Below are 25,238 nucleotides of genomic sequence, written 5' to 3'. Positions count from 1 at the left end.
TGTCACACAGCTTCTCTCCTGTGTGTCTCAAATCTCCCTCCACTTTCTGTTATAAGAACACCTGGCATTGAGTTTATGTGCTGCCTGGAAAATAGAGGATGAATTTATGTCAAGATGCTTAACAGCTGCAAAGACCCTATTTCCAAATAATGTCACACGCTGAGGTGGGCGTGAATGGGGGGAGGGGGGTTGCTGTTTCAACTACTCCAGGTGGGCTCTGCTGTGGCGTGGTTTTATGGATGAGTGACTTGCCCCAGTCCCAGAGCAAAAATAGCGGAGCAAAGCTCCGTCCCGCTCCCTCCTGCAGCCATGCGACTACTTCCTGGCCCTGACAGTGACCCCCATCTGCCCCTGGACAACAAAGATCCTCACTTGCCTGGTCTCTTTCCCTAGGTGAAATTTGAGATGTCAGACGAGACTACCCTGGCGGATCTGCTCCAGCTGAACCTCCACAATTACGAGGATGAGGTCCGCAACATCGTGGATAAGGCCGTGAAGGAGTCGGGGATGGAGAAGGTGCGGTGTGTGCCGCGGGGTTTGTTCCCTGCAGAGGGGAGTGGGGGTGGCACTCGTCCCGGCTCAGAGTGCTGCATGGAGCTCAGCTCACATGGGATCCAGGGGCCCTTAACACTCAAGGGGAACCTAGTGGGCCTTCTTTCCCCAACTCAGGCCATAAATCTTATAAAATAACTTATAGAACTTATTTTTTTTTTTAAATGCAATTCCTGGCTATAGCTGTCTCCCTGCCAGTGGCAATGTGTACATTTTTAACCTGGAGGTTACTCACCTCCCTCGCTGCAAACACCCTCATTTGGGGTCCTGGCTGCTCCTCCGTGGGGGTCAGCCCTCTGCTCAGTAGAGCTGACAGGAGGGGGCTGGCGTGGTGGTGGCCCCCAGCCAGGGCCTGGAATGTCCAAGAGCCCCTGGAAGACTCTGGAAGACTCTATGCAATTCAGATCTCTCTCTCCTCACCCTAACCGTTTCGTGAGTTTGAATTGCCACATTTTGGCACTTTTTTTTTTTTTTTTTGTTAACAGCTTTATCGAGAGACACACACCATTCACCCAAAGTGTAGGATTCAGTGGCTTTTAGCATATTCACAGATATGTGTGATCATCACATACTAGAATTAACCAATTTTAGAGCAATTTCATCACCTCAAAAGGAAGCCCTTCAGCTGTCCTCTCCCAGCCCATGTGCTCACAGCTCCCCCAGCTCAAGGCAACACCAACTCTCCGTCTCTCTGGGTCCCCCTAGCCTGGACGTCCATGGGACTGCATGGCAGAGGAGAGGTGAAATTTTACCTCGACACTTTTAGGGTATTTTTTTTTTTCAGCTAGGCTTGAGAATTAAACTGACATAAGGCAGATCGACAGGATAAAAATACAAGAGTTATTTAATTCACACTCTATATGGCTCTGGAACCTTCCTAAGTAAGTGAAGGCCCCAAAGTGTAGGGGAGAGCAGTGGGCCGTGAGAGTTGATGGGCGGTGAGGCTGGAAGGCAGGCCCATTCCAGCAAGGTCCGAGAACATAGGGCCCGGACTGCCTGTACTGACAAGACAACACTCTCCCTCTCACCCCAAGAGGGCATTTTTCACATGGGAGTTTCATCTCCTGCTTTTTTTTTTTTTTTTGCAGTTTTTGGCCGGGGCTGGTTTTGAACCCACCACGTCTGGTATAGGGGGCCAGTGCCCTACTCCTTTGAGCCACAGGTGCCACCCCATCTCCTGCTTTTAAGAAACAGAACAAAGGTCAAAGTGATCTGGCACCTGTGTTTTTTGAGGGCCTTTAACAAAACACTGAGAGTGCAGAGCGGCAGGCTCTGGGCAGCATGTTCCTCGCTCCTCCCCGCAGGGCATGTGGGCATATGTGTGGGCTTCTTTCCCCAGCCTCAGGACTTGAGGCTCTGCACTATGGCACGTGCCCGGGTGTCACTCCTCCTGAAGGCTGAGGGGTGCTCCTGTGTGTGGGTTCCTCCTGAAGTCTGAGGGGTGCTCCTTTGGTTGGGTTCCTCCTGTTGTGAGTACAGGGAGTTGTGTTTGTCCAGGCGACAGTGAGTAACTGACAATGCCTGCCTACCACAGGTGGTGTTGGTGTGAGCATCCTGCTTTCTTAAAGCGGATTCACACCACAGTCTAGGTGTGTCCTGGGTCCTTCCCTAGTTTCACATGCCAGACGCTTAGTGACCCTCTTCCCTTGTCCCCCTGACAGGTGCTGAAGACCTTGGACAGCACCTGGAGCACGATGGAATTTGAGCATGAGCCACACCCACGTACGGGCACCATGATGCTCAAGTCGGATGAGCTCCTGGTGGAGACACTGGAGGACAACCAGGTGCAGCTGCAGAACCTGATGATGTCCAAGTACTTGTCCCACTTCCTGAAGGAGGTGACCAGCTGGCAGCAGAAGCTGTCCACGGCAGACTCGGTCATCTCCATCTGGTTTGAAGTCCAGAGGACCTGGAGCCACCTGGAGAGCATCTTCATTGGCTCCGAGGACATCCGGAGCCAGCTCCCCGAGGACTCGAAACGCTTCGATGTCATCGACCTGGAGTTCAAGGTGAGCTCAGCCTGCTGGTTCCCAGGTGCTTTCAGAGGCAGCCGTGTTGGCCATGCCAGAGCTCCCGACACCTGGGCATCCCTCCCTTCCCCAGGCCTTGATGGAGGATGCAGTGAAGACACCCAATGTGGTGGAAGCCACCAACAAGCCGGGTCTCTACAATAAACTGGAAGCCCTGAAGAAAAGGTGGACCCACCCATCCCTGCTGGTTAGGGTGGGGCAAAGCCACTGGTCGGGAGGCTAACATATTCCCATCCCTGGACCACCCTCCGCCATGCTAACCTCGCAATGCTCCTTCACCTTGGAAGAAGCAATGACCACGGGTGGAGATTAAATGACCCTCCCTGCTGCCCAGGAATGCCCCTGAGGTCAGGGGCTGGTAAAGAAGTGAGAGTAGTGGGTAGAAAGTTCTGAATTAAACCAGGTTTGTGAACAGGAGACCAGACATCTCCACACCCACCCGTCCAGTGGGCCGATGGGCAGGGCTATACAGGCCCCTCTGTGCAGCAAAGCTGACCAGCTGCTCCCCTTCCTTCCTCCTAGCTTGGCCATGTGCGAAAAGGCTTTGGCAGAATATTTAGAGACCAAAAGACTGGCTTTCCCAAGGTTCTATTTTGTGTCTTCAGCTGACCTGCTGGACATCCTCTCCAATGGCAACGATCCTGTAGAGGTAGGCGTGGGCCCCGGCATTGGAGTATAAGCCCACGCCATGCCGTAGATCCAGACTCCAGGATCTACCCCGGTATCTGGGTAGCCCTGGGATGGAGGAAGAGTGTCCACGGATGTCCCCGTATCATCTCCACGAGGTCCTCCACACCAGAAGCTGCCCTGATGTGGGAGCAGCTCACACCTGCCCTGCGTTAGTGTAGCTTCGGGCAAATTAATTTACCTCTTTTCTTCGCTTTCCTCTTCTTTAAAAATGGGCTGGGTGCCCCAGCTTAGCAAGACATGGTTTCCAACAGATGCAGCCACTCCCCGGGTCCTCCTCTGTGTCCTTCTAATAAATCACAGGCCCAGGAGCCAGCAAGAAAAGTTTCTCTGAGGTTCTTCTGAAAGGAAAGAGAGTTAACTAATAAGGCGAAGGGGAAATGGTTATACCATGTTTGATTTTAACTGCAAAGTTACGGGACACACGAGAGGAAGGAGGACGCAAGGCTGACCTACACTGACGGGCTTGAGTTTGCTGCCTGGGCCTGGGACAAAACCTCAAGGGGGGAAGAAGCCTCAGGGAGATCATCTCCTCCAAGGGCTCGTTTCTGTGTCCGGCCTGAGAGCAGTTTTCCCTGATTCTCCGTGTTGGATAAGCCGTGTTCACCTAACGTTAGCCAAAGATGAGGAGCATATTAAAAAAAGAAAACAAGGAAGATTCTTAAAACCACCCCAGGGGAACCCGAGCCATGTCCACACCCTTTCCAATCCCCCGGTCGCATAATTCTTTCTCCCCACCGCCCAGGTGAGCCGCCACCTGTCCAAACTCTTCGACAGCCTGTGTAAACTGAAGTTCCGCCTGGACGACAGTGGGAAGCCGCTCAAGTTTGGCCTGGGGATGTACAGTAAGGAGGAGGAGTATGTGGAGTTCGACCAGGAGTGCGACCTCTCAGGGCAGGTGTGTGCGCCCGGCACCCAGACGGGACCCAGGGTGACGGCAAGTGTGCCGCTCAGGGGAGGGCCGCGTGTCCTCAGACAGCAGCGTCCGCGGAGCCTGCTCCTCTCCTCTAGAAAACACTTAAAATAGGAGCCTTCTCCTCTCCTCTGTCTTTCTAGAAAACACTTAAGGGGCCAGTGCAGTGGCTCACGCCTGCCATCCCAACACTCGGGGAGACCAAAGCAGGAGGCTCACTGGAGGCCAGGAGTTTGAGACCAGCTTGGGCAGCAAAGTGAAACCCCCATCTCTACAAAATAATTTTTTTTATATATTAGGCAGGTGTGAGGCTATGCACCTTGAGTCTCAGCTCCCCTGGAGGCTGAGGCAGGAGGATCGCCTGAGCCCAGGAGTTGGAGGTTGGGTTGCAGTGAGCTGTGATCGAGTAAGCTGCACTCCAGCCTGGGCGATGGGGTGAGACCCTGTCTCTAAAAATAAGAGAGAAAACACTTAAAGAACTGACTTTTTTATAGGATTTCCAGCACAGCCTCTACCATGTAGCATGAGCGGTGTTGAGGGGAAGGAGGAAGGGAGGGAGGAAGGTTTGTTAAAGTCACTAGCTCACCAAGGGGACTGCTCTGAAGGATGCCACACACATCTAAGGCAGCAATTTCTAACATCTGTCCAAATACCTATCCAAACCACCTGGCCGCATTGCATTGACAGATCCCAAGTGGTCTCGGGCAGCTGCTCCCCTTCCCCAGTGAGCACGTCACCCAGCTTGGGGCTGGCTCCTCCTGCCCACTGGCTGCCCCCACCCCATCTCACTACCCAACTGTTGACCAAGTATCAGGGATGATTTTAATGTCAGACTAAGGAAAATGCGTTCAGAGGTAAATCAGCTGTGGGGGCAGGGTAGGGGGTGGAAATCCCAGACAAGAAAACCTGAGTGAGCTTTGAAGAGTTGAACTTCCAGGCACATGTGGGCCGTATGTGGGTGGGGCTGGGCAGGCCATGGCCAGAGTCATCAGACACAGTAGCCCTGACATCCAGGCCTGCCCACTTTGCTTTCACAGTCAGAAAAACAGGCACCCAGGATCCATGGAGGGGTTTTTCTCCTAGTAGCGGTAAGCTTAGGATTTGTACCAGGGGTGCCAAAAATACATACACACTTTTTTTTTTACATAGTCTCACTCTGTTGCCCAGGCCAGAGTGCTATGGCCTCAACCTAGCTCGCAGTAACCTCAAACTCCTGGCTTCAAGTGATCCTCCTACCTCAGCCTCCCAAGTACCTGGGCCTACAGATACCCACTACCACACCCAGATAATTTTTCTGTTTTTAGTAGAGATGGCCTGAGCTTGCTCAGGCTGGTCTCAAACACCTGAGCTTGAGTTATCCTCCTGCCTTGGCCTCCCAGAATGCTGGGATTATAGGCGTGAGCCACCATCCCTGGCCCCAAAAATATATATACACATTTTAAGTGATGTTATCTGTGCATTACTTTCCAAAGTTGAATTAGTACAGCAACATGTCATACAAGGTTCGCTCAAAAAATGGGGTTAATCGGCTCGGCGCCTGTGGCTCAAGCGGCTAAGGCTCCAGCCACATACACCAGAGCTGGCCGGTTTGAATCCAGCCCGGGCCCGCCAAACAACAATGACAACTACAACCAAAAAATAGCCGGGCATTATGGTGGGCACCTGTAGTCCCAGCTACTTAGGAGGTAGAGGCAAGAGAATCGCTTGAGCCCTGGAGTTGGAGGTTGCTGTGAGCTGTGATGCCACAGCACTCTACCCAGGGCGACAGCTTGAGGCTCTGTCTCAAAAAAAAAAAAAAAAAATAGGGTTAATCGGGTGGTGCCTGTGGCTCAGTGGGTAGGGCAGTGGCCCCATATATGGAGGGTGGCGGGTTTGAACTCGGCCCCGGCCAAACTGCAACAAAAAATAGCTGGGCATTGTGGCAGGCGCCTGTAGTCCCAGCTACTCGGGAGGCTGAGGCAAGAGAACCACCTAAGCCCAAGAGCTGGAGGTTGCTGTGAGCTGTGACGCCACAGCATTCTACCGAGGGCAACAAAGTAAGACTCTGTCTCTACAAAAAAAAAAAAAAAAAAAAAAAATGGGTTAATCAAATTAATGCTGGTGTCAACACACACCCAACATGGATAGGACAGCCTTTTCTCCTAAAATGTGTAACATTTTTTGACACCTACATCTTAAAATATAAATCAGACTTGCTGGCAGCAGTGTCCTGCGTCCTGCTGATGGCAGCTCACTGTCCAGCAGTCACTCGCTAAGCAAGCGGGAACCCCACTGGGCTGAGTCCCAAGCAAAGGGGCCTGGAGGTCCCAGCTCAGAGCACCAGCTCAGGGGTACAGCCTTGGCTCACTCTCCCTTTAGATGCTTCTCTGGGTCCCCTCCCGTCCATACCTGGATGCTTAATGTCACAGGTTATGACAGCATTTATTGCTCAGCGTCCTAAGCACACATTTTAAGTGGCTCATTGTTACTGCTTTACAAAAACCATGACATTTCTGCCCTGGGATGATGATGGGACAGAGAGTAGATTTTTTTCTTGATGACAAAGCAGCAATCCACTGAACTAGAGGCACATGTGGCCCCGTCCCCAGGTGGAAGTGTGGCTGAATCGAGTGCTGGACCGAATGGTCGCCACCCTCCGACACGAAATTCCAGAGGCCGTGGTGACGTACGAGGAGAAGCCGCGGGAGCAGTGGATCTTTGACTACCCAGCCCAGGTCTGGGAGGGAGAAAGGGGTACAGTGGGGGAGCGACAGCTCTGAGACGAGGGTGTGTGCTGTGTCCACGTAGCTCCTGTCTTCACCACACTTGCTGGAAAACAGTTTGCATCAGTGGCATGAATGTTTTTTATTAGTGTAATTGGTAGCTCACTGCTCAGGAATGGGGGTGCCTCTCTGTTCCCAGATCGCCCTCACGTGCACCCAGATCTGGTGGACCACGGAGGTGGGCCTGGCGTTTTCGAGGCTGGAGGAAGGCTATGAAAATGCTATCAAAGACTACAACAAAAAGCAGGTTCGTGATCCTGTACATCCATCTCAAACTCTGCCAAGTGACTACTGGAAACATCTTCCTTTCCAAGACTGAACCTTGTGACATTGACAATCCCATGGGTCAGAAGCTGGCAAGCGTCAGTGACCCTGGGCGCTTGTACCCAACAGCAACATCTTGCGAAATATGTAACTTTAATGTCTTATCTGGAAATCGTGAAATGCTACTGCAAGTCTTTTTTCTTAAAGATTCTTGTTTAGAAATATTGACACTAAAGATAATTTTTTTTAAAGGAAAATTTAACTATAATCCCACCACCCAAATATAACACTGTTGGCATTTTCTTATGTGGCTTCCTAGTCTTCCGGTGTGCGTACAATTTGTATGTAAAAATATACAAACTATCTGGAAAGTTTTAAAATCAACTGTTTTTACTTAATATCCACCCTCTCCCACAGCATTAACTTTTCTTCTACTATATCACTTTTAGTGGCTCTGTGGTATTCCATCCCAGGGCTGTCGCACAGGTTAACATGCCCCACACAATGTTCTCCTGTTTTCTGTTACTATAAACAAGAGTGTGGTGAACTTCCTCGTATGGCTGTGATCTCCCTGAGAACCCAAACAGCCCAGGGGCCCCGCTGGGGGACCACCCAGCCCTCGGTGGCATCCTCCAGTGACTCTGTGAAGGCGTCTCTCCTCCCACAGATCAGCCAGCTGAATGCGCTTATCACACTGCTCATCGGGAACCTCAACCCCGGGGACAGGATGAAGATCATGACGGTCTGCACCATCGACGTGCATGCCCGAGACGTGGTGGCTAAAATGATTGTTGCCAAGGTACGCGTGCCCACTATCCCCAGGGAGTGGCTGGGGAAGGGCCAGCGTACCTTGTTGGGGGCATGCTTTCGGAGGCTTCAGCCCTGACATTTTTACTCCCTGGGGCAGGACCCTAGCTCAGCCCCCAACCCCTTGCCTAGACTCACCCTGGCAAGAAGGCACAGTGATCAGATGAGCAATACCCCCACATGGGGTGCACTCCTCTTTCAGCAAGATTCAACAGGGGCGGGGGGTGGGGCAGCAGTAAGGGCGGATGCCTCCTACTGGAGAGGAAGGAGGGCTAGGAAGGCGCCTGAGGGCCCAGGGGCCTGTGGGAGGCAGCCTGGCCTTCTTGGCGGGTCTTCTGGTTGCATCGCTCTTGGCCAACAAGAAGAGCTGTGGCTCCTTCCGCAGGTGGAGAGTTCTCAAGCCTTCACCTGGCAGTCCCAGCTCCGGCACCGCTGGGATGAGGAGAAGCGACACTGCTTTGCCAACATCTGTGATGCCCAAATCCGGTATTCCTATGAGTATCTGGGCAACACGCCACGGCTGGTCATCACCCCCCTCACTGACAGGTGGGGACGCACCTATGGGCCCGTCACGCCCATCCCTAAACAAGTCCGGCATTCCTTTTGGTCCCTTCTCTGTGATTCTTCACATTGTCAGGCTTGGACACCAGCTGCTGAGGCTAAACAAGCCGGGCACTTGGGTCAGGTGGACCCACGTTCAGGGTTAGTCCCGTCACCTGCAAGGTGCCAGGCCTCGAGCTCCACGGGGATAATGTTTTATGAATTCCCATGAGCTTGTTAAGGGCTGAATAAATTATTCAACAACCAAAAGCACTAAGATCAGCAGCTGCCCCGCCCTGAGCCCACCCTCAGTAGATGTGGTGGTGTTGAGCCATCACCGGTTTAGTGGTGCTCCCCTGCCCAAGGGCCACAGTGGCAAAGGTCCCTGTGCCACCTCTGCCCTGGGCGGTGCCTGTCCCTCAGTCACATCCGAAGTCCTTCCTGCCCTCCCGCTGTCATGCCTCCTGGGGCTGGGCAGTAACATATCTAACTACAGCCTCAGTGAAAGCAGTGGGGCGGCTGTGAGGTCACGAGCACACAGGTTAAGCAGAGGTCCCAACAGGTGCTACATCACCCTGACACAGTCCCTCCATCTGATCATGGGCGGGGCGCCTGCTGGCCCTGCTGGGACTGGCAAGACGGAGACGACCAAGGACCTGGGCAGAGCACTGGGCACCATGGTGTACGTCTTCAACTGCTCCGAGCAAATGGACTACAAGGTGTGCAGCTGAGGCCCAGAGGTGGGAAGAAATCTGAGCACCCTGTCCTAGGAAGCCCCGCACCAAGCTCTCAATCCCTGAACATCTCAAATAGCACCCAGGGAGGCAGCACTGGGGACCCTGTTGCTGGTGGTGTCCCCCTCTGGTGGCCTGTCTGACAAATTCCACCCCAAACGCCCTGCCCTGGAGGCGACCTTTTCTCAGCCTCAATTCCAAGACTGCCCCAGAGCTGGGGACTCTGGGCAGAGGAGAGCACCTCCCTCATGGATACGTGTGGGGACTGAGTAAGAGCTATGTCTAGGTGGGCTTGGGAGGGGAGCAGAGGACAGGCCTGGTCCCATCAGTCATCACAGACCATTCTCTAAGGACCGAGCAGGGGAGGGTGGTCCCGACGCTGCAGCCTCCTGCAGGAGGGGAGGTGGGGCAGTCCCTGAGTTTGGGACCCTGGGCCTGAAAAGGCCTTGCTACCCTGCCCAGATCTGGGGACCCCATTCTGAGGACAGGCAGCTGCCCCTGGGGCTGTTGAGCCACACAGTGCATTGCAGCCTCCTGGACTTAGGAAAGTGCAGTCTGAGGTCGGAACCTCCAGAAGGGTGTAGTAATCACCTGGAAACCTAGATGGAAACTGGTCAGGCCCCTGAAACCCCCCCATTTGAGGGGGCTCTTCCTTTGTGTGCATAAAAGAAAAGGCTAAGAATAAATGCAAAGCCTGGATTTTGTGAGTGTGTACTTGTCCAAGCCCTCTGGCCAGGAGCCCTGCAGGGGCCTCCATCCGGGGTCTCAACCCATGGGGTCCGGGCAGAAGGATGGCTCTTTCTGGCACCCGCAGTGTCAGCCCTCTCTGAGAAGTGAGCCTGCTGGCCTTCCGGCGCCTAGCTATTCCCAGCCGGGGGCAGCTAGAGGAAGGGGCAGGTAGACCCCTCCCTCAGGCCATTGGCCCAAGGTTCTTCCTTCGCCAACGGCACCCCTCTGGTCTCACCCTTTCCAGTCCTGTGGGAATATCTACAAGGGCCTGGCCCAGACGGGGGCCTGGGGCTGCTTTGACGAGTTTAACCGGATCTCGGTGGAGGTCTTGTCCGTGATTGCCGTGCAGGTAGGCCCCTGCCTGAGTGTGGGTGACTGGCTGCCCGGCTGCCCGTTACCTCGCACCCTTCCCATTAGCAGACAGAACCTCCTTGCCCACCTGCCCACTCCAAGGTCTGGGGGATGGTGTGACACAGAGATGGGTGGGGCCCCCAACCTGGCCCCAGGGCCCTGGGGTCAGGTTAGACATTCATTCTGGTTGAAAACAGTAAGAGTCTGGTATGGTGACACACATGCAGATGAATTCAGGTGAGAAGGACAAAGGGCTTGTTGTGGGTATCTATGGAGCTGGGCCTTGAAGGACACGCAGCGGTTTCTAGGTTAGACTAGGGTACCAAAGGGAGTGGCAGGGAAGGAAGAAGTGGGGGGAGGCGGGGAGGCAACGTGGCCGTGCACTTTGGGAACACTCAGGCCGGAGCTCAGGACCGCAGGGCAGGAGTGGGGTTCTCGGTGGGGGAGCAGTCCTGTGCCAGCACCACCCCCACTCCATGTTAAAGACACCCATGGGGCCACCCACATGACTAGACAAGCATTTCTGCTTCAAACAATTGCCTGATGGGGTGGAGACCCCTGGGCTCTGTAGGGGGCTGACCTGGAGGCCTGGACCAACTGCGATATTCCTGAAGGAGATGGGGGTCAGGGTATGGGTGGGTGGATGTGCTGACACTGCCACCCACACCCGCAGCAGGGAGCTCAGAAGAAGGGTGCAGGCCTGGGGGCCCAGGCTGCTCAGACCCCAGCCTGGGCTCAAAGCCCAGTTTAAATTTACTACGTTAACTCCCTAACGCTCTGCCTGTCAGCGATTTGAACTGTCTGCAACCACGTTTTCTCATCTGTAAGATGGAATCGATGACGCTGGTTTGCCAGTGAATCACAGGTGGCTACTTCCCCCTAGGTGACTCCCCCCAGCCTGAAGAATCCCTGAGCCCTGGGGCTGGAGGCCAGTGTCTGGCCAGGAGGCCCTGGCCCAGTGTGTGGGCAGTGCTGGCTGCTGCCTGGGCCTCCCCTGCCACCCCACAGTCAGAACGCGCCCTGGGGGTGGGGGTACAGAGCCTGTTTGGGGCACTGGAAGTTTATAGACTCAGAGACACAGGAAGGAGAGGCTCGGTGTGGGAAGCATCCCGGCCAGTCCAGGTCATGCTGTGGGCTCTGCAGACCCGTCATGGCAGGAAGGGAGGGACAACCGGGGCAGTGGAACCTGGGCTTGGGGAGACTTGGGAAGCCAGGCAAGTGGGGCACGTCTCACCGCAAGTGTTGGGCGCCTCCAAGTGGGGACTTGGGGATCCACAGCTGCCTTGGAAGTTTCCAGCAAAGGACCAAACGCAGACAGGGGCGAGGAGGGGTTTAACCTTGGAAATGGACAGATGGTCAGGTGGTCTGATGAGCAGACCAGTCATTGTCAGCGTGGGAAGAGGACGCAGAAGGCTGGGAGGTGGGACACCATTCAGCAACACCACACAGGGAACTATTGGTTCTGGCAATGGCCTGGAGCCCCTGCGAAGAACCGTGCTGAGTGAGGAGACTCACTGAGATGGCATTTGTGAGAAGACAGCGCCACAGAAGCAGAGAACAGACATTAGTCACTAAGGGGCCGGGGGCGCGAGGAACAGAGGGATGTGGTGTGGCTACAGGAAGGGCACAGGGCTCCCATGGTGGCTCCCAGTAGCACCAGGACCCTGCTGCAGTGCACTGTAGTCCAAGATGTCCCCGCTGGGCACTGGGGCCCCTACATTCTTTCTTACAACCGCGTGAGGCCTTTCTATAATGGCCTCCAGATGTAAAAGCTTAATTAAAAAAAGAAACCAAGGATGGGCTCCCATAGCACAGTGGTTATGATGCCGGCCACATACACCGAGGGTAGCGGGTTCAAACCCGGCCCAGGTCAGCTAAACAACTGCAACAACAACAACAACAACATAACGGTATTGTGGCGGGCGCCCGTAGTCCCAGCTACTTGGGAGTCTTTGAAGGCAAGAGAATCACTTAAGCCCAAGAGTTTGAGGTTGCTGTGAGCTGTGACGCCACTGCACTCTACCAAGGGTGACAGTGTGAGACTCTGTCTCAAAAAAATAAAAAGAAAAAAAGAAACTAGGAGGACACTGCAGACTCAGTCACATGTTTTAACCCAGAGACCCACCTGGCTCAGCGAAGCTGGCCACTTCCCTGCTGACATGTCTGTGTACCAACTGCTCAGGTAAAATGTGTCCAAGATGCAATTCGGGCCAAGAAAAAAACGTTTAATTTCCTCGGAGAGAGGATAAGCCTCATCCCCACCGTCGGCATCTTCATCACCATGAACCCCGGGTACGCGGGGCGCACGGAGCTGCCTGAGAACTTAAAGGCCCTGTTCAGGTGCGTGGCCCAGGTGTGACTTGGGAGAGAGCAGAGGGTGGGGGGGGGCAGCCATGGAAGACGGGGCTCATCAGGACAGCCCTGAGCAGGCAGGGGAGGACACACTTGAGACACAGCCCAACACTGCACAAGCCGAGCCGATGGAAGGCAGGCTGCCGGTTGGCACTTGGAAGGGTTACCCTGGCAGGCTAGAGACACCCAAGGGGAGGTCAGGGACAGGGCTGAGAGCCCAGCTTCCTGCCCCAGGAGGTGACCCATAAGCTGCAGTCCACTGGCAGGGGAAGCGTGCATTCCCAGGTGACAAGGGACAGGTGGAGGCATGAGTGGGGGAGGGATGAGGGAGGAGCCCACCTGTCCCCATCTCCCTAGGCCATGTGCTATGGTGGTCCCTGACTTTGAACTGATCTGTGAGATCATGCTGGTGGCCGAGGGCTTCCTGGAGGCGCGCCTGCTGGCCAGGAAGTTCATCACCCTCTACACTTTGTGCAAGGAGCTGCTGTCTAAGCAGGTGTGTGTCTGGGGCCCAGGAGCACGTGGTGTGGGGTGGGCATGGCTGAGGCTGCCTCCCGCCCTCCCAGACCTCCCCCAGCCAGCGTGGGAGAGGGAGCTCAGCTGTGCCCGCCGTCCCTGCTGCCCACAGGACCACTACGACTGGGGCCTGCGTGCCATCAAGTCTGTGCTGGTGGTGGCTGGTTCCCTGAAGAGGGGGGACCCCAGCCGGGCAGAGGACCAGGTGCTCATGAGGGCCCTGAGAGACTTCAACATCCCCAAGATCGTGACCGATGACCTGCCCGTGTTCATGGGGCTGATTGGGGACCTCTTCCCAGCTCTGGACGTGCCTCGGAAGCGAGACCTGAATTTTGAAAAGGTAGAGTCACCCCGGGCCTTTTCTCCACACTGAGAGGTTTGCCCTGCCTAGGATGTCAGACAGGGACCCACATGGCAAATGTAACCCTGGATAGGAGGCCACGTCACACAGGCCTCCAGGGTCCAGAGACCGTGGGGCTGCCGCTGCATCCCTAGGCCTGGCTGGGGGGTCACTCCCTCAGATGGGGCTTTGGGCAAATGCATCCCTCCCAAGGTCACAGTAGCACTGGCGGCCGAACTTGCAGATGTACCTGCTTAGAGGGCTATGGTTCTCTTCTCCGCTGTCCCACTGGGCAGGAGGACCCCGCCAGAAAGAAAGGCTGTCCCAGTGCCCAGCCTCACCTTGTGTCTCCCCAGGTCATCAAGCAGAGCATCGTGGAGCTCAGGCTGCAGGCCGAGGACAACTTTGTGCTGAAGGTGGTGCAGCTGGAGGAGCTGCTGCAGGTCCGGCACTCCGTGTTCGTCATCGGGAACGCGGGCAGCGGCAAGTCTCAGGTGCCTCCCCCCAGAGGGCCCTGAAGGGATCTGGCCGGTGCAGGAGTGGGGGGGAAGGGTCAGCCCCCCATCAGCTCGCCCCACCCTGGGGAGTCGCTGAACTGTGTCCCAGTCCAGGAAGGACAATTAGGGGGAGGGGAGAAGGAGCCACAGCCCCTACCCCCCTGCTTCCCCCTCTCTGGGCCAGCCCTCCCCCTCCTGTCCCCTGCCATGCCCTGTGGCTGGTGAGATATGGAGGGTGGTGGCTGACGCCACTGAAGTCTGTGACACCAGCCTGTGTTCATGCACCACCCTGAGGACGGACGCTGATGGCAGATTGTTCCCCAGACTAATAACGGGGCAGGGGTTTGGGGGAAGCTCACAGAAGTTGGTTTTGTAAAGTCAGGAACCATATGAACCCAGTTTCCTAAAAAGGAACATACACACACACACAGATGAGATGTCCTTGCATGTCCTTAAAACCCGTCTCTCGGCTTGGCACCCATAGCACAGTGGTTACAGCACCAGTCACATACACCAACTGAGGCTGGCGGGTTAGAACCCGGCCCGGGCCTGCCAAACAACAATGACAACTGCAACAAAAAACAGCTAGGCGTTGTGGTGGGCACCTGTAGTCCCAGCTACTTGGGAGGCTGAGGCAAGAGAATTGATTGAGCTCAAGAGTTGGAGGTTGCTGAGAGCTGTGACACCACGGCACTCCCGTCTCTCTGGGTAAGAGATTGGGAGCTTCTCCCGGTGGCCTGGAGTACTTGTATTAGGAGGAAGATGCTAAGGTGAATTTATCCAGAGCTTAGCATGGCCTCAGGCAAGCGGCCCTCTGCAGCTGTAAATATGAACAATTAGCCCCTGACACCCATGGTTGCCGGTGGAGGTGGGGGTGGGCAAGCTCACCTACATGCCCCCAAAGCAAACCAGATCATAGGAGATTCTGCATGTGATCACAAAAGGGCCAGTCTGGGCTCACGTAGAGGGTCTCATATCCGTCCAGGCTCCCAGCTGTCCCAGAGCAGGTGCAGGGGGTGCTGGGGACATGGAGTCACAGATGAGTGGCCTCCCGCCTTTGCCCAGGTCCTCAAATCCCTCAATAAGACCTACCAGAACCTGAAGAGGAAGCCAGTGGCTGTGGACCTGGACCCCAAGGCCGTCACCTGTGACGAGCTCTTTGGCATCATTAACCCAGCCACCAGAGAGTGGAAAGACGGTACCAGGAGGGGGGGCCCCGGGCAAGGCAGGCAGCTCAGCTGTGGGGACAGCACCACGATGACAGTGCTATGGGGGCCACAGGCACTAGGGGTCTGCGCCACCAGGGAGGCACACCCAAGCTGGGACCTGTGGGAACCGCAGGCTGCCCTGCCCAAGCAAGGACGGTGCAACCCTACGAGAGGGACACAGGGTGAGGCTGGGCACAGGGTAGCCACACCTCAGCCAGGCTCTGAGCCAGAGTTTCTCTTGGAAAGTGGCTTCACAAAGAGAACTGGGGTGTCCAAGAATGGGGGGGCTGCAGGGTCAGAGGGCAAAGGCCGGGCCTGGCTGGGGCATATCAGAGGGAGGCTACCCCATCCCAGGGGCAAAGAGGAGGGAAGGAAAGAAGCCTGTCACTCTGGTCCTCAGGCCTTTGTTGTCCATCTGAAGCAGGGGACGGGGGCCTCTGAGAGGAGTGGGAGGGAGGAGGAGGAGAAGAGGGAACAGGATGAGGAGGAAGGGAGAGAGGGAGAGGAGGACGGGGGCCTCTGAGAGGAGTGGGAGGGAGGAGGAGGAGAAGAGGAAACAGGATGAGGAGGAAGGGAGAGAGGGAGAGGAGGACGGGGCGGGAGGGTGTGTGGCCTGCCGCCTGCCCCCTGCCCCCGGGCCTCTGTGGCCTCTGTGCTCCCTGCAGCTGCTGAGAGCCGTGCTTCCTCCCAGGCCTGTTCTCCACCATCATGCGAGACCTGGCCAACCTCACTCACGACGGCCCCAAGTGGATCGTCCTGGATGGGGACATAGACCCCATGTGGATCGAGTCCCTCAACACCGTCATGGATGACAACAAGGTGCAGCCCGGGCTCTAAGCTAACCCCAGAGCCACACGGGGGGCAGGGGGGCAGGGGTGAGGCCTCTCCATGGGACATGTCCTGTCTGTGCAGGCGGGGCCTCTCCTCAATGGCTTTCTAGTCGCAGGTAGTTCAGGGTAGAGACCCCGGGAGCATTCTCCAATTTATATGCAGCACGTGGAAACTACATGGAATGTTTTGGGAGACAGAAAAGACATTCAGAGTTATCTAGAAGCAGTTTTATTCATAAAAAATGATCCTCTGTTGGGTAGAGGTGGGAACACAAGACTTACCAGAGAAGGTGAGGATTTGAGAACCAAGTGCGATCCTCCTGGTGCAAGAGTGCAGAAGGCTTCCCAGGCTGTCCTGGGGCAGGGCAGGGGCCAGAGAGGGGCTGAGAAATGCTAGGATGAAAAAGGCTTGCTCTCACCAGGGGATGGCAAGTATCGCCCCTTGCTCAGAGATTTGCTCCAAGCTGCCCCTCCTGGGACTCTTATTGTGGTGATGTGGGACCTGCGGCCTGCTGTCCCCCTCCTAGGTCCTCACCCTGGCCAGCAACGAGCGAATCCCCTTGAATCGCACCATGAGGCTGGTATTTGAGATCAGCCACCTGAGGACAGCCACCCCTGCCACGGTGTCCAGGGCCGGCATCCTCTACATCAACCCAGCAGACCTGGGATGGAACCCGTGAGTCGGTTTTGGTTTCCCTGAACCCATCAGAGAACAGCAAGGCAGAGGGCCTGGCTCAGGGCTATGTGTAAAGTTATTCGTTCACTCGCACACTAAACGCCGTGCACTGGGCCCTCATCAGGCACCGGGGTCACGGCAGCAGGAGGGGGAGAGATAGATGCTCAGGTCAATAATGTGAGGGCGCCATGACTCCGCCACTGGAGACATGGAAGTTTGCACAAAGGGCCAGGAACACAGGAACAACAAGAACTGGTGGCGAGGGTGGGCCGGAGCCCCATGGGGGCAGGACATCTTCACAGAGGGCTGAGGTCTGGGCTGCCACATGACAGGGGCTTTCTAGGTGGACAGAAGCTGGGCAGCAATCCAGGTGAGAACCAGCACTGCCAGGGGCAATGGCACAGCGCAACAGGCAGGGGTCGGGTGTCCTTGGCAGGCAGGGACAGAAGCTAGGTCACCCACAGGGCCAGGTGCAGGAGGTGTGATGTGAAAAGGACAGTTGGTCAAGTCAGTGAGTGATGGGTGGCCATTGGGCATGGGAGTGGAAGAGGTTGGCTTAAGAGATGCTCTAAAGCTTAAGAGGCAGATTTTTGGGCTTGGACACTTGGCCAGTAATGGGCAGAGTAATAGATTTTCTTGGGATGCAGAAATAAATAGCAGCTTGGAGCAAAGGTCCCACATGGTCTTGCATGGACATCCCAACATCCCAGTGGGGTGTTCATGGAGGTGAGGCCTCGGAGAGCCATCGGCTGGAGGCGGAGGGTCATCCCTCCCTCTGGGCACCTGCTGTGAGGGCAACCCCTAGGAGACTCCCTCAGCTGGAGTGGGATGGGAGCCCATGGCCTTCAGAGGAAGAGCACGCCGTGTTGGGAGGAAGAGGCGTGCAGAAAGGACTCCAAAGAGAAACCATCCAGACACCAGGGAAAGAAAACTTCAGAGAGGAGGAAGCCAGATAGGATCACATCCAGACATCAAGGATGGAGGAGTTTCTGCTGGACTCAGCAACTGGGAACTGCTCACTCACTCAAGAAGAGCAGCTTCAGAACACGATGGAGGCAGAAGCCAGACGCCGATTCGTGAGGAGGGACCGGCCAGATGTATGACAGTGAGGCTGCGTCCAGAGCAAGATCAGAGGTTTGCTGGGTTAAGACAAGAACAACGTTTGGGTCTGGGGGGTCAGACTATTTCTAGGCACAGGTAAGTCTCTAGGCGGAGAAAGACATTTACAGAGTCCCAGATGTGCCTCTCTGTTCTCTGTAACAGGAGGTGAAACGTCTGCTGGGAGGCAGGCGGCACAGTGAGGCCAGGGTCTGAGAGGGTCCCAAGAAGAATGTTCCCTGCAAGGACGGGACCAGAACCTGGCTGGACCCCCAAGCTGCTGGGAGCCGCTGAGCCCTGGCACTATCGTGCTGGCTGCTCCAGGAACCCCTGTCCACTCATGTCCTGAGGCCGCCACACCAAAGAACCACAGACTGGGCAGCTGCAAACAGCAGTGGCTTATCCTCACAGTTCTGGAGGCCAGAAGTCTGAGAACAAGGCACCAGCAGGGCCAGTTCCTTTGGCGTCTGAATCTCAACCGGGCCTCTCTCGTTCTATCTTCCAGGGGCTCCGGCAGCCTCTGGCATTCCTTGACGCGTAGACCAGTCTCTGCCTCTGTCTTCATGTGGCTTTCTCTGTGTCTGGCCAAATGTCCCCCTTCTAATAAGGACACAGGTCCTTGGATTTAGGGCCCACACTAATCCAGGATGATCTTGTCCCAAGAGCCTTAACACGACCAAGTCTGCAAAGGCCTTTTCTCTAAATGAGGCTGCAGGCGGTCACGTCTTCTGTGGGGCTGGTGGGCTGCCCATTCCACCCCATCAGACAGTTTTCCACACGGGCAAAAGACAAAGGCAAGGGGACTAAGACAGAGAGTGGGGGCTGCTGAGATGCAGGGGGACAGGATGTGGGTGTTTGGGCTGTGGGGGCAGGAAGCCTGGCTGGCGTGCACAGCGGCGGGGACCACGCTTCCAGAGGGGTGACCTGGAGGGAGCAGGAGGAGACTGGGGTTCTGCTAGAGGAGCAGAGTGGACAAGAAGCAGGTGCAGGGTCCCCAGAGAGGTGGACCAGTGTCCTGAAGGGTTAGGGCAGGGACTCAAGGCTGGGTGGGCCCAGCTGCCTCCAGGGGCGGGACCAGAAGCTGCTGGACCAGGGGTGAGAAAGTCGGCCCATCTCAAAAGAAGGTATCTCTGTGGGTTTATGTTGAGGATCAAAGCCAATGTGCCCATGAACGTGCGCTGAAGGACTCCCATTAAGGCCACATCAGAGCTTTGACACAAACACCTCCAACCTCTCAGGCAACAGCACATCAGCCTCTCCTTCTGAAGACTGGCACACCTGCGTCCAAGTCCTCACCTGTGAAGGGCTGCTCTGCCACTCTGGGGAGCCCAGGGACCTTGGGCAAAGGCTCTCAGCTCCCAATTCTCTTCTCTGAGAGAGGCCCAGGGGGAGGGTGGAGCTTCCAGAACAAGAGAGCATGCAGAGGTGGTAGAGTGGCTGTGTTGGGTAACGTGAGCCTCCTGCTGACGCCCCCGGCATCCTGGAAATGACGCACGTGCTGAGCTCACTGACCCTCCGGGGAGCTGGATGCTATTTATGCTTTCAGCAGACACTTCTTTGGCACTTCTGACCAGGCCCATGCAGTCCTCTAAAATGGAGGTGATGTAAACACCACCCGTCCACAGATATCAAGCCCGGGACTCAGATGCATTAAGCAACTTGCCCAAGGCCGCAGCTGCCCACACCAGAGCCGGTTCTAGCCAGAGGAAGTGGGGCTCCAGAGCCCACACCCCCTGCCACCGTGGGGGCCCCCCACCCCGAGGCAGCTACGTTGACTGACAATCCAACGGGAGCACCTCAAGGATTGCCTGTTACATTCGGACTCTTCCATTAAACGTGACAAATTCAACTCTATCTGAAGCGATAAAAAAGCCTCCACCGTCTCAAGTCACCGAGGGGGTGGCTCAGACAAAGCTGGCCCAGGAGTCCAGGTGACATGATGAAATGTCCCTGCTCGGATATCGTGTCCCATTATCCTTTTGTCCTTCCTACCAAGCCCCACTTTCTTCCCAGCCTCGGGGGCGTCATGAGCTCTCTCCTCCTCGCCTTCTGTCCCCCAGCTCAGTATTGTCTTCACTGGGGGCAAAGGTGTCCCAGGTGGTAGCGAGACAGCTCCCAGTTCCAGGCTTGCAGCACCCCGGCCCAGCACTCGCATCGGGCCTTCTGGGGGTCTGCAGCTGGCCCCATGGGTGCCCCTGCACCATTGCCCCAGAGGAGCGGGGAACCTGAGTCTCCACCCTGCTGCTGCCCTACCAGGATCACCTGGGGGTGGGCTGGACAGGGGGAGAGGCTTTCTGCAAGGGAGGAACCCCTGGCGGACCCACCGTGTGGCCTCCGTCATCTGACCTCCCCGCTCTGCCCAGGGTGGTGAGCAGCTGGATTGAGAGGCGCAAAGTGCAGTCGGAGAAGGCCAACCTGATGATCCTCTTCGACAAGTACCTGCCCACCTGCCTGGACAAGCTGCGCTTCGGGTTTAAGAAGATCACACCAGTGCCTGAGATCACGGTCATCCAGATGATCCTGTACCTGCTGGAGTGTCTGCTCACGGAGAAGAACGCGCCGCCCGACTCCCCCAAGGAGCTGTATGAGCTCTATTTCGTGTTCGCCTGCTTCTGGGCCTTTGGTGGGGCCATGTTCCAGGACCAGGTGACAGACACGGGACGGTCGCCTGTATGAGGCTCCCGCAGCCCTCCTGGCCCGGCCCTAGTCTTCCTTTCTGTTTCTTAACAGCTTGTAGATTATCGAGTCGAGTTCAGTAAGTGGTGGATCAACGAATTCAAAACCATCAAGTTCCCCTCCCAGGGAACTGTTTTTGACTATTACATCGACCCCGACACTAAGAAATTCCTGCCCTGGACAGACAAAGTGCCCAGCTTTGAGTTGGACCCAGATGTCCCATTGCAGGTAACTTCCCCAAAGTGGTGGCCACTGGCCAGTGATGGGAGCAGGACTCAGGGAACCCCGGGCAGGTGTCCATGTATAAGTCGTCCTCAACAGTGGGGCCTCTGAAGCAAAGTTTGGGGCTTAAACCACTAGGGTCTGCACATGGGGTGAAGCACGGCCTGGGGGTGACAGCTGCCCACCCCGCCCCCCAGGCCTCCCTGGTCCACACCACCGAGACCACCCGTATCCGCTACTTCATGGACTTGCTCATGGAGAAAGGCTGGCCCCTGATGCTGGTGGGGAACGCGGGGACGGGCAAGTCGGTGCTGATGGGGGACAAGCTGGAGAGTCTGAACACAGATGACTACCTGGTGCAGGCTGTACCCTTCAACTTCTATACGACCTCGGCCATGCTACAGGGTGAGGCCCCACACTGGCCTCTCCTTTCCCCAGGGCGAGACCACCTGAACCACAGCCAGGACCCCTCTTTCTGGTGGTGGTGGGGTATTGATGATGTGGGTGTTGATGGCCAGTCATGGGGGCAGAGCCCACGGGGAGCATCTTGACCCATCTGAGAGGCCCAAAGCCTGGTGGGCAGCAGGGTGCCCCTGCCCTGGCCCTGAGCCACCAGCCCTCCACGGACTCCGAGCCTGGTCCCACTCCCTAGGCAGGTGTGTGGGTTGAACCTAAGCCCCGGTAGCTCCCACATCTTTCCTCCAAGCCCACCGGTGTGTCCTGCCCACCTGACTCTTGGGCTCAGGATGGCAGGGCATGGCTGACCTGCTGCCTTCTCCAGGTGTGCTTGAGAAGCCTCTGGAGAAGAAGTCAGGGAGGAACTATGGGCCACCAGGCACTAAGAAGCTGATCTACTTCATCGATGACATGAACATGCCTGAGGTGGACAAGTATGGGACGGTGGCCCCGCACACCCTCATCCGGCAGCACATGGACCATGGGCACTGGTAAGGGAGAGCCAGGGCTGCAGGGACAGGAGCCAAGGGTCTTTGGGGATTGGGGCCAAAAGGCTGCAGGACCATGGGGGAGGTGCGAGGGGGCTGTAGGACTAGTGGTTCGGGTCTGGGGTGGGGGGGGTCACTGCACAGGGTGGGGTTCCTGGGGCAGGGCCATAAGGCAGGAAAGTGGAGCTACTGGACTATGGGTGAGGGCAGGGGGCTGGGACCAGGAGCTGGATGAGTGATGAGATCATGGTGGGGCTACAGGGCCATGGGCAGGGGCGTGGCCTAGAGCTCCCACAGAGGGGAGATGGACACCCTTTCCTGTCCCCCACACATGGTTACGGAGTAAAGGAAGAGATCTGAGAAAAAGCGCAGTCAGAGGGGTGCCTCCCCCTCCATCGGGGTCAGAGATGCCCTGGGGAGGTCTTATGAAGCCAGAGGCTGGAGGCTGAGGGGGCGCTGGCCATGGGAGCATCCCAGGTGGGGCAGAGCATGCCACGTGAAAGGGCCCTAAGGCGGGAGGGACCTGAGGAGGCCGGGGTGGCCAGGGTCTGACAGCCAGAGGCAGAGGGTGCCCAGGGCAGCTGTAGCCAGACCCTGGGTCCTCTGAGTAGCTAGACAGCCGAGGGTGGACTCTCCCCCAGTGGCTCCAGGAAGAGTGTGGAGTTTAGGTTTGCACTTTGGAAAGAGAAGAACATCCAGTCCAGTTGTCTCTTAAGCTAAGTAGATAGGCCCATATCTGGGCACTCTAAGGCCAAAAGAACTCCAGAAACTAGTCTGTGGGTTCCAGGAGCCTGCCCTTCCTGCCCAGAAATGGAGGCACAGGGCTAAAGTTGCCTACCCAAGGTCACGGCCCTAACAAGTGGCAAAGCTGGGTTTCAAGTCCAAATATGTCTGACTCCATCCTGCCTTTCCCCAGTGAGTGACACAACTCACAGGGCTCACAGGACACAGGAAGCTAGCAAGGACAGCTCCGGGTGCATGGTGTTAGAGGCGACTCCCTGGGGGAGGTGACAAGCCAAAGTGGGACATCATTCCAGATGACTGACATAGAGTGGGGCGGGAGCTCTAGGGAGAGGGAGGCAGGGCCAGACACTGAGAGACAGTCCCTCTCTGCAGGCATCTCCGCCTGGCCCGTGGGGGCCCGAGGCCTAGCCCTCACTCACACATGCCTCTTCCAAGCCCCGGAAGCTTCATAAGGTTACACACACTTGGAAAATTTGCTCAGAGTTTCATCATCTTGTCCTTAAAGAGGGCCCTCTAGGTTGTTAAGCTTCAGCCCCAGTCCACGCCTGCTGGTCAGTTTACACTGAAGCATCTTCAAGAGGGTAGCACAGTCAGATGAGTCTTCAGCACTTCCTAGAACAAGAGAGAAAGCTGAGCCCACAACAATGCAGAAAGGGGGCCTGGTCAGTGGGTATGTCAGGAAGTGTTGGGAAAACCTCACTCGTGGAAGAAGCATTGACCAGAACCACCAGCACCCAAGGAAGGGCCCAGCAGTGTGCACACCTGTAAGCAAAAGCTGGGCCGTGAGGACGGAAGGAAGTAGGGGAGGGTGTCTCCGCGCGTGGGGAAGGGCTTCTCAAACAACCATGTCCAGAGCATAAACTGAAAGGCAAAGTATTGATCCCTGTGATTTACATCAAAATTGAGAAATTCTGTTGGAGAGACACCATGGACAGACGTAAGAGAGAGGTAACCAAAGCGGAGGAAAGAGTTGCAAAGTCTAAAATTGGCAGCGGATTGATGTCCAGAATATACAAGGAAGTCCTACAAACACAAAACGTGCATCCTGGGGAGAAAAAACCCAACGTCACAGTGCACAGGAAGAAGCGCAAACTCCTTGCCGCCATCCGAGCCCTGACACCGGGAGGTCATTCAGCCGCCATCCGAGCCCTGACACCGGGAGGTCATTCAGCCGCCATCCGAGCCCTGACACCGGGAGGTCATTCAGCCGCCATCCGAGCCCTGACACCGGGAGGTCATTCAGCCGCCATCCGAGCCCTGACACCGGGAGGTCATTCAGCCGCCATCCGAGCCCTGACACCGGGAGGTCATTCAGCCGCCATCCGAGCCCTGACACCGGGAGGTCATTCAGCCGCCATCCGAGCCCTGACACCGGGAGGTCATTCAGCCGCCATCCGAGCCCTGACAGCGGGAGGTCATTCAGCCGCCATCCGAGCCCTGACAGCGGGAGGTCATTCAGCCGCCATCCGAGCCCTGACAGCGGGAGGTCATTCAGCCGCCATCCGAGCCCTGACACCGGGAGGTCATTCAGCCGCCATCCGAGCCCTGACACCGGGAGGTCATTCAGCCGCCATCCGAGCCCTGACACCGGGAGGTCATTCAGCCGCCATCCGAGCCCTGACACCGGGAGGTCATTCAGCCGCCATCCGAGCCCTGACACCGGGAGGTCATTCAGCCGCCATCCGAGCCCTGACACCGGGAGGTCATTCAGCCGCCATCCGAGCCCTGACACCGGGAGGTCATTCAGCCGCCATCCGAGCCCTGACACCGGGAGGTCATTCAGCCGCCATCCGAGCCCTGACACCGGGAGGTCATTCAGCCGCCATCCGAGCCCTGACACCGGGAGGTCATTCAGCCGCCATCCGAGCCCTGACACCGGGAGGTCATTCAGCCGCCATCCGAGCCCTGACACCGGGAGGTCATTCAGCCGCCATCCGAGCCCTGACACCGGGAGGTCATTCAGCCGCCATCCGAGCCCTGACACCGGGAGGTCATTCAGCCGCCTTCCGAACCCTGACACCGGGAGGTCATTCAGCCGCCATCCGAGCCCTGACACCGGGAGGTCATTCAGCCGCCGAGCCCTGACACCGGGAGGTCATTCAGCCGCCATCCGAGCCCTGACACCGGGAGGTCATTCCGCCGCCGAGCCCTGACACCGGGAGGTCATTCAGCCGCCATCCGAGCCCTGACACCGGGAGGTCATTCAGCCGCCATCCGAGCCCTGACACCGGGAGGTCATTCAGCCGCCATCCGAGCCCTGACACCGGGAGGTCATTCAGCCGCCATCCGAGCCCTGACACCGGGAGGTCATTCAGCCGCCATCCGAGCCCTGACACCGGGAGGTCATTCAGCCGCCATCCGAGCCCTGACACCGGGAGGTCATTCAGCCGCCATCCGAGCCCTGACACCGGGAGGTCATTCAGCCGCCATCCGAGCCCTGACACCGGGAGGTCATTCAGCCGCCATCCGAGCCCTGACACCGGGAGGTCATTCAGCCGCCATCCGAGCCCTGACAGCGGGAGGTCATTCAGCCGCCATCCGAGCCCTGACACCGGGAGGTCATTCAGCCGCCGAGCCCTGACACCGGGAGGTCATTCAGCCGCCATCCGAGCCCTGACACCGGGAGGTCATTCCGCCGCCGAGCCCTGACACCGGGAGGTCATTCAGCCGCCATCCGAGCCCTGACACCGGGAGGTCATTCAGCCGCCATCCGAGCCCTGACACCGGGAGGTCATTCAGCCGCCATCCGAGCCCTGACACCGGGAG

At 56.9% G+C, this 25,238-nt stretch overlaps 1 protein-coding gene across 1 annotated transcript in view; it reads left to right on the top strand.

Moving 5' to 3' along the window:
• The window catches only part of DNAH17 (dynein axonemal heavy chain 17), a 118,845-nt gene that overhangs the window by 38,222 nt on the left and 55,385 nt on the right, over window positions 1-25,238 (top strand). The window contains exons 26-47 of the mRNA XM_053570537.1: window positions 394-516; window positions 2,214-2,561; window positions 2,656-2,747; window positions 3,105-3,231; window positions 4,015-4,167; window positions 6,771-6,896; window positions 7,084-7,191; window positions 7,876-8,007; window positions 8,401-8,561; window positions 9,118-9,274; window positions 10,263-10,367; window positions 12,552-12,709; window positions 13,079-13,217; window positions 13,350-13,577; window positions 13,934-14,071; window positions 15,140-15,272; window positions 15,974-16,101; window positions 16,640-16,788; window positions 20,250-20,532; window positions 20,617-20,790; window positions 20,982-21,189; window positions 21,566-21,731. Coding sequence (XP_053426512.1) covers window positions 394-516; window positions 2,214-2,561; window positions 2,656-2,747; window positions 3,105-3,231; window positions 4,015-4,167; window positions 6,771-6,896; window positions 7,084-7,191; window positions 7,876-8,007; window positions 8,401-8,561; window positions 9,118-9,274; window positions 10,263-10,367; window positions 12,552-12,709; window positions 13,079-13,217; window positions 13,350-13,577; window positions 13,934-14,071; window positions 15,140-15,272; window positions 15,974-16,101; window positions 16,640-16,788; window positions 20,250-20,532; window positions 20,617-20,790; window positions 20,982-21,189; window positions 21,566-21,731 — 3,536 coding nt within the window. The remainder of the gene's footprint in view (window positions 1-393; window positions 517-2,213; window positions 2,562-2,655; window positions 2,748-3,104; window positions 3,232-4,014; window positions 4,168-6,770; window positions 6,897-7,083; window positions 7,192-7,875; window positions 8,008-8,400; window positions 8,562-9,117; window positions 9,275-10,262; window positions 10,368-12,551; window positions 12,710-13,078; window positions 13,218-13,349; window positions 13,578-13,933; window positions 14,072-15,139; window positions 15,273-15,973; window positions 16,102-16,639; window positions 16,789-20,249; window positions 20,533-20,616; window positions 20,791-20,981; window positions 21,190-21,565; window positions 21,732-25,238) is intronic.

Source organism: Nycticebus coucang, chromosome 18 (assembly GCF_027406575.1).
Source record: "Nycticebus coucang isolate mNycCou1 chromosome 18, mNycCou1.pri, whole genome shotgun sequence".
NCBI lineage: Eukaryota > Metazoa > Chordata > Mammalia > Primates > Lorisidae > Nycticebus > Nycticebus coucang.
The sequence above is the reverse complement of the archived record's forward strand: the minus strand, read 5'-3'. Positions and strand labels throughout refer to the sequence as shown.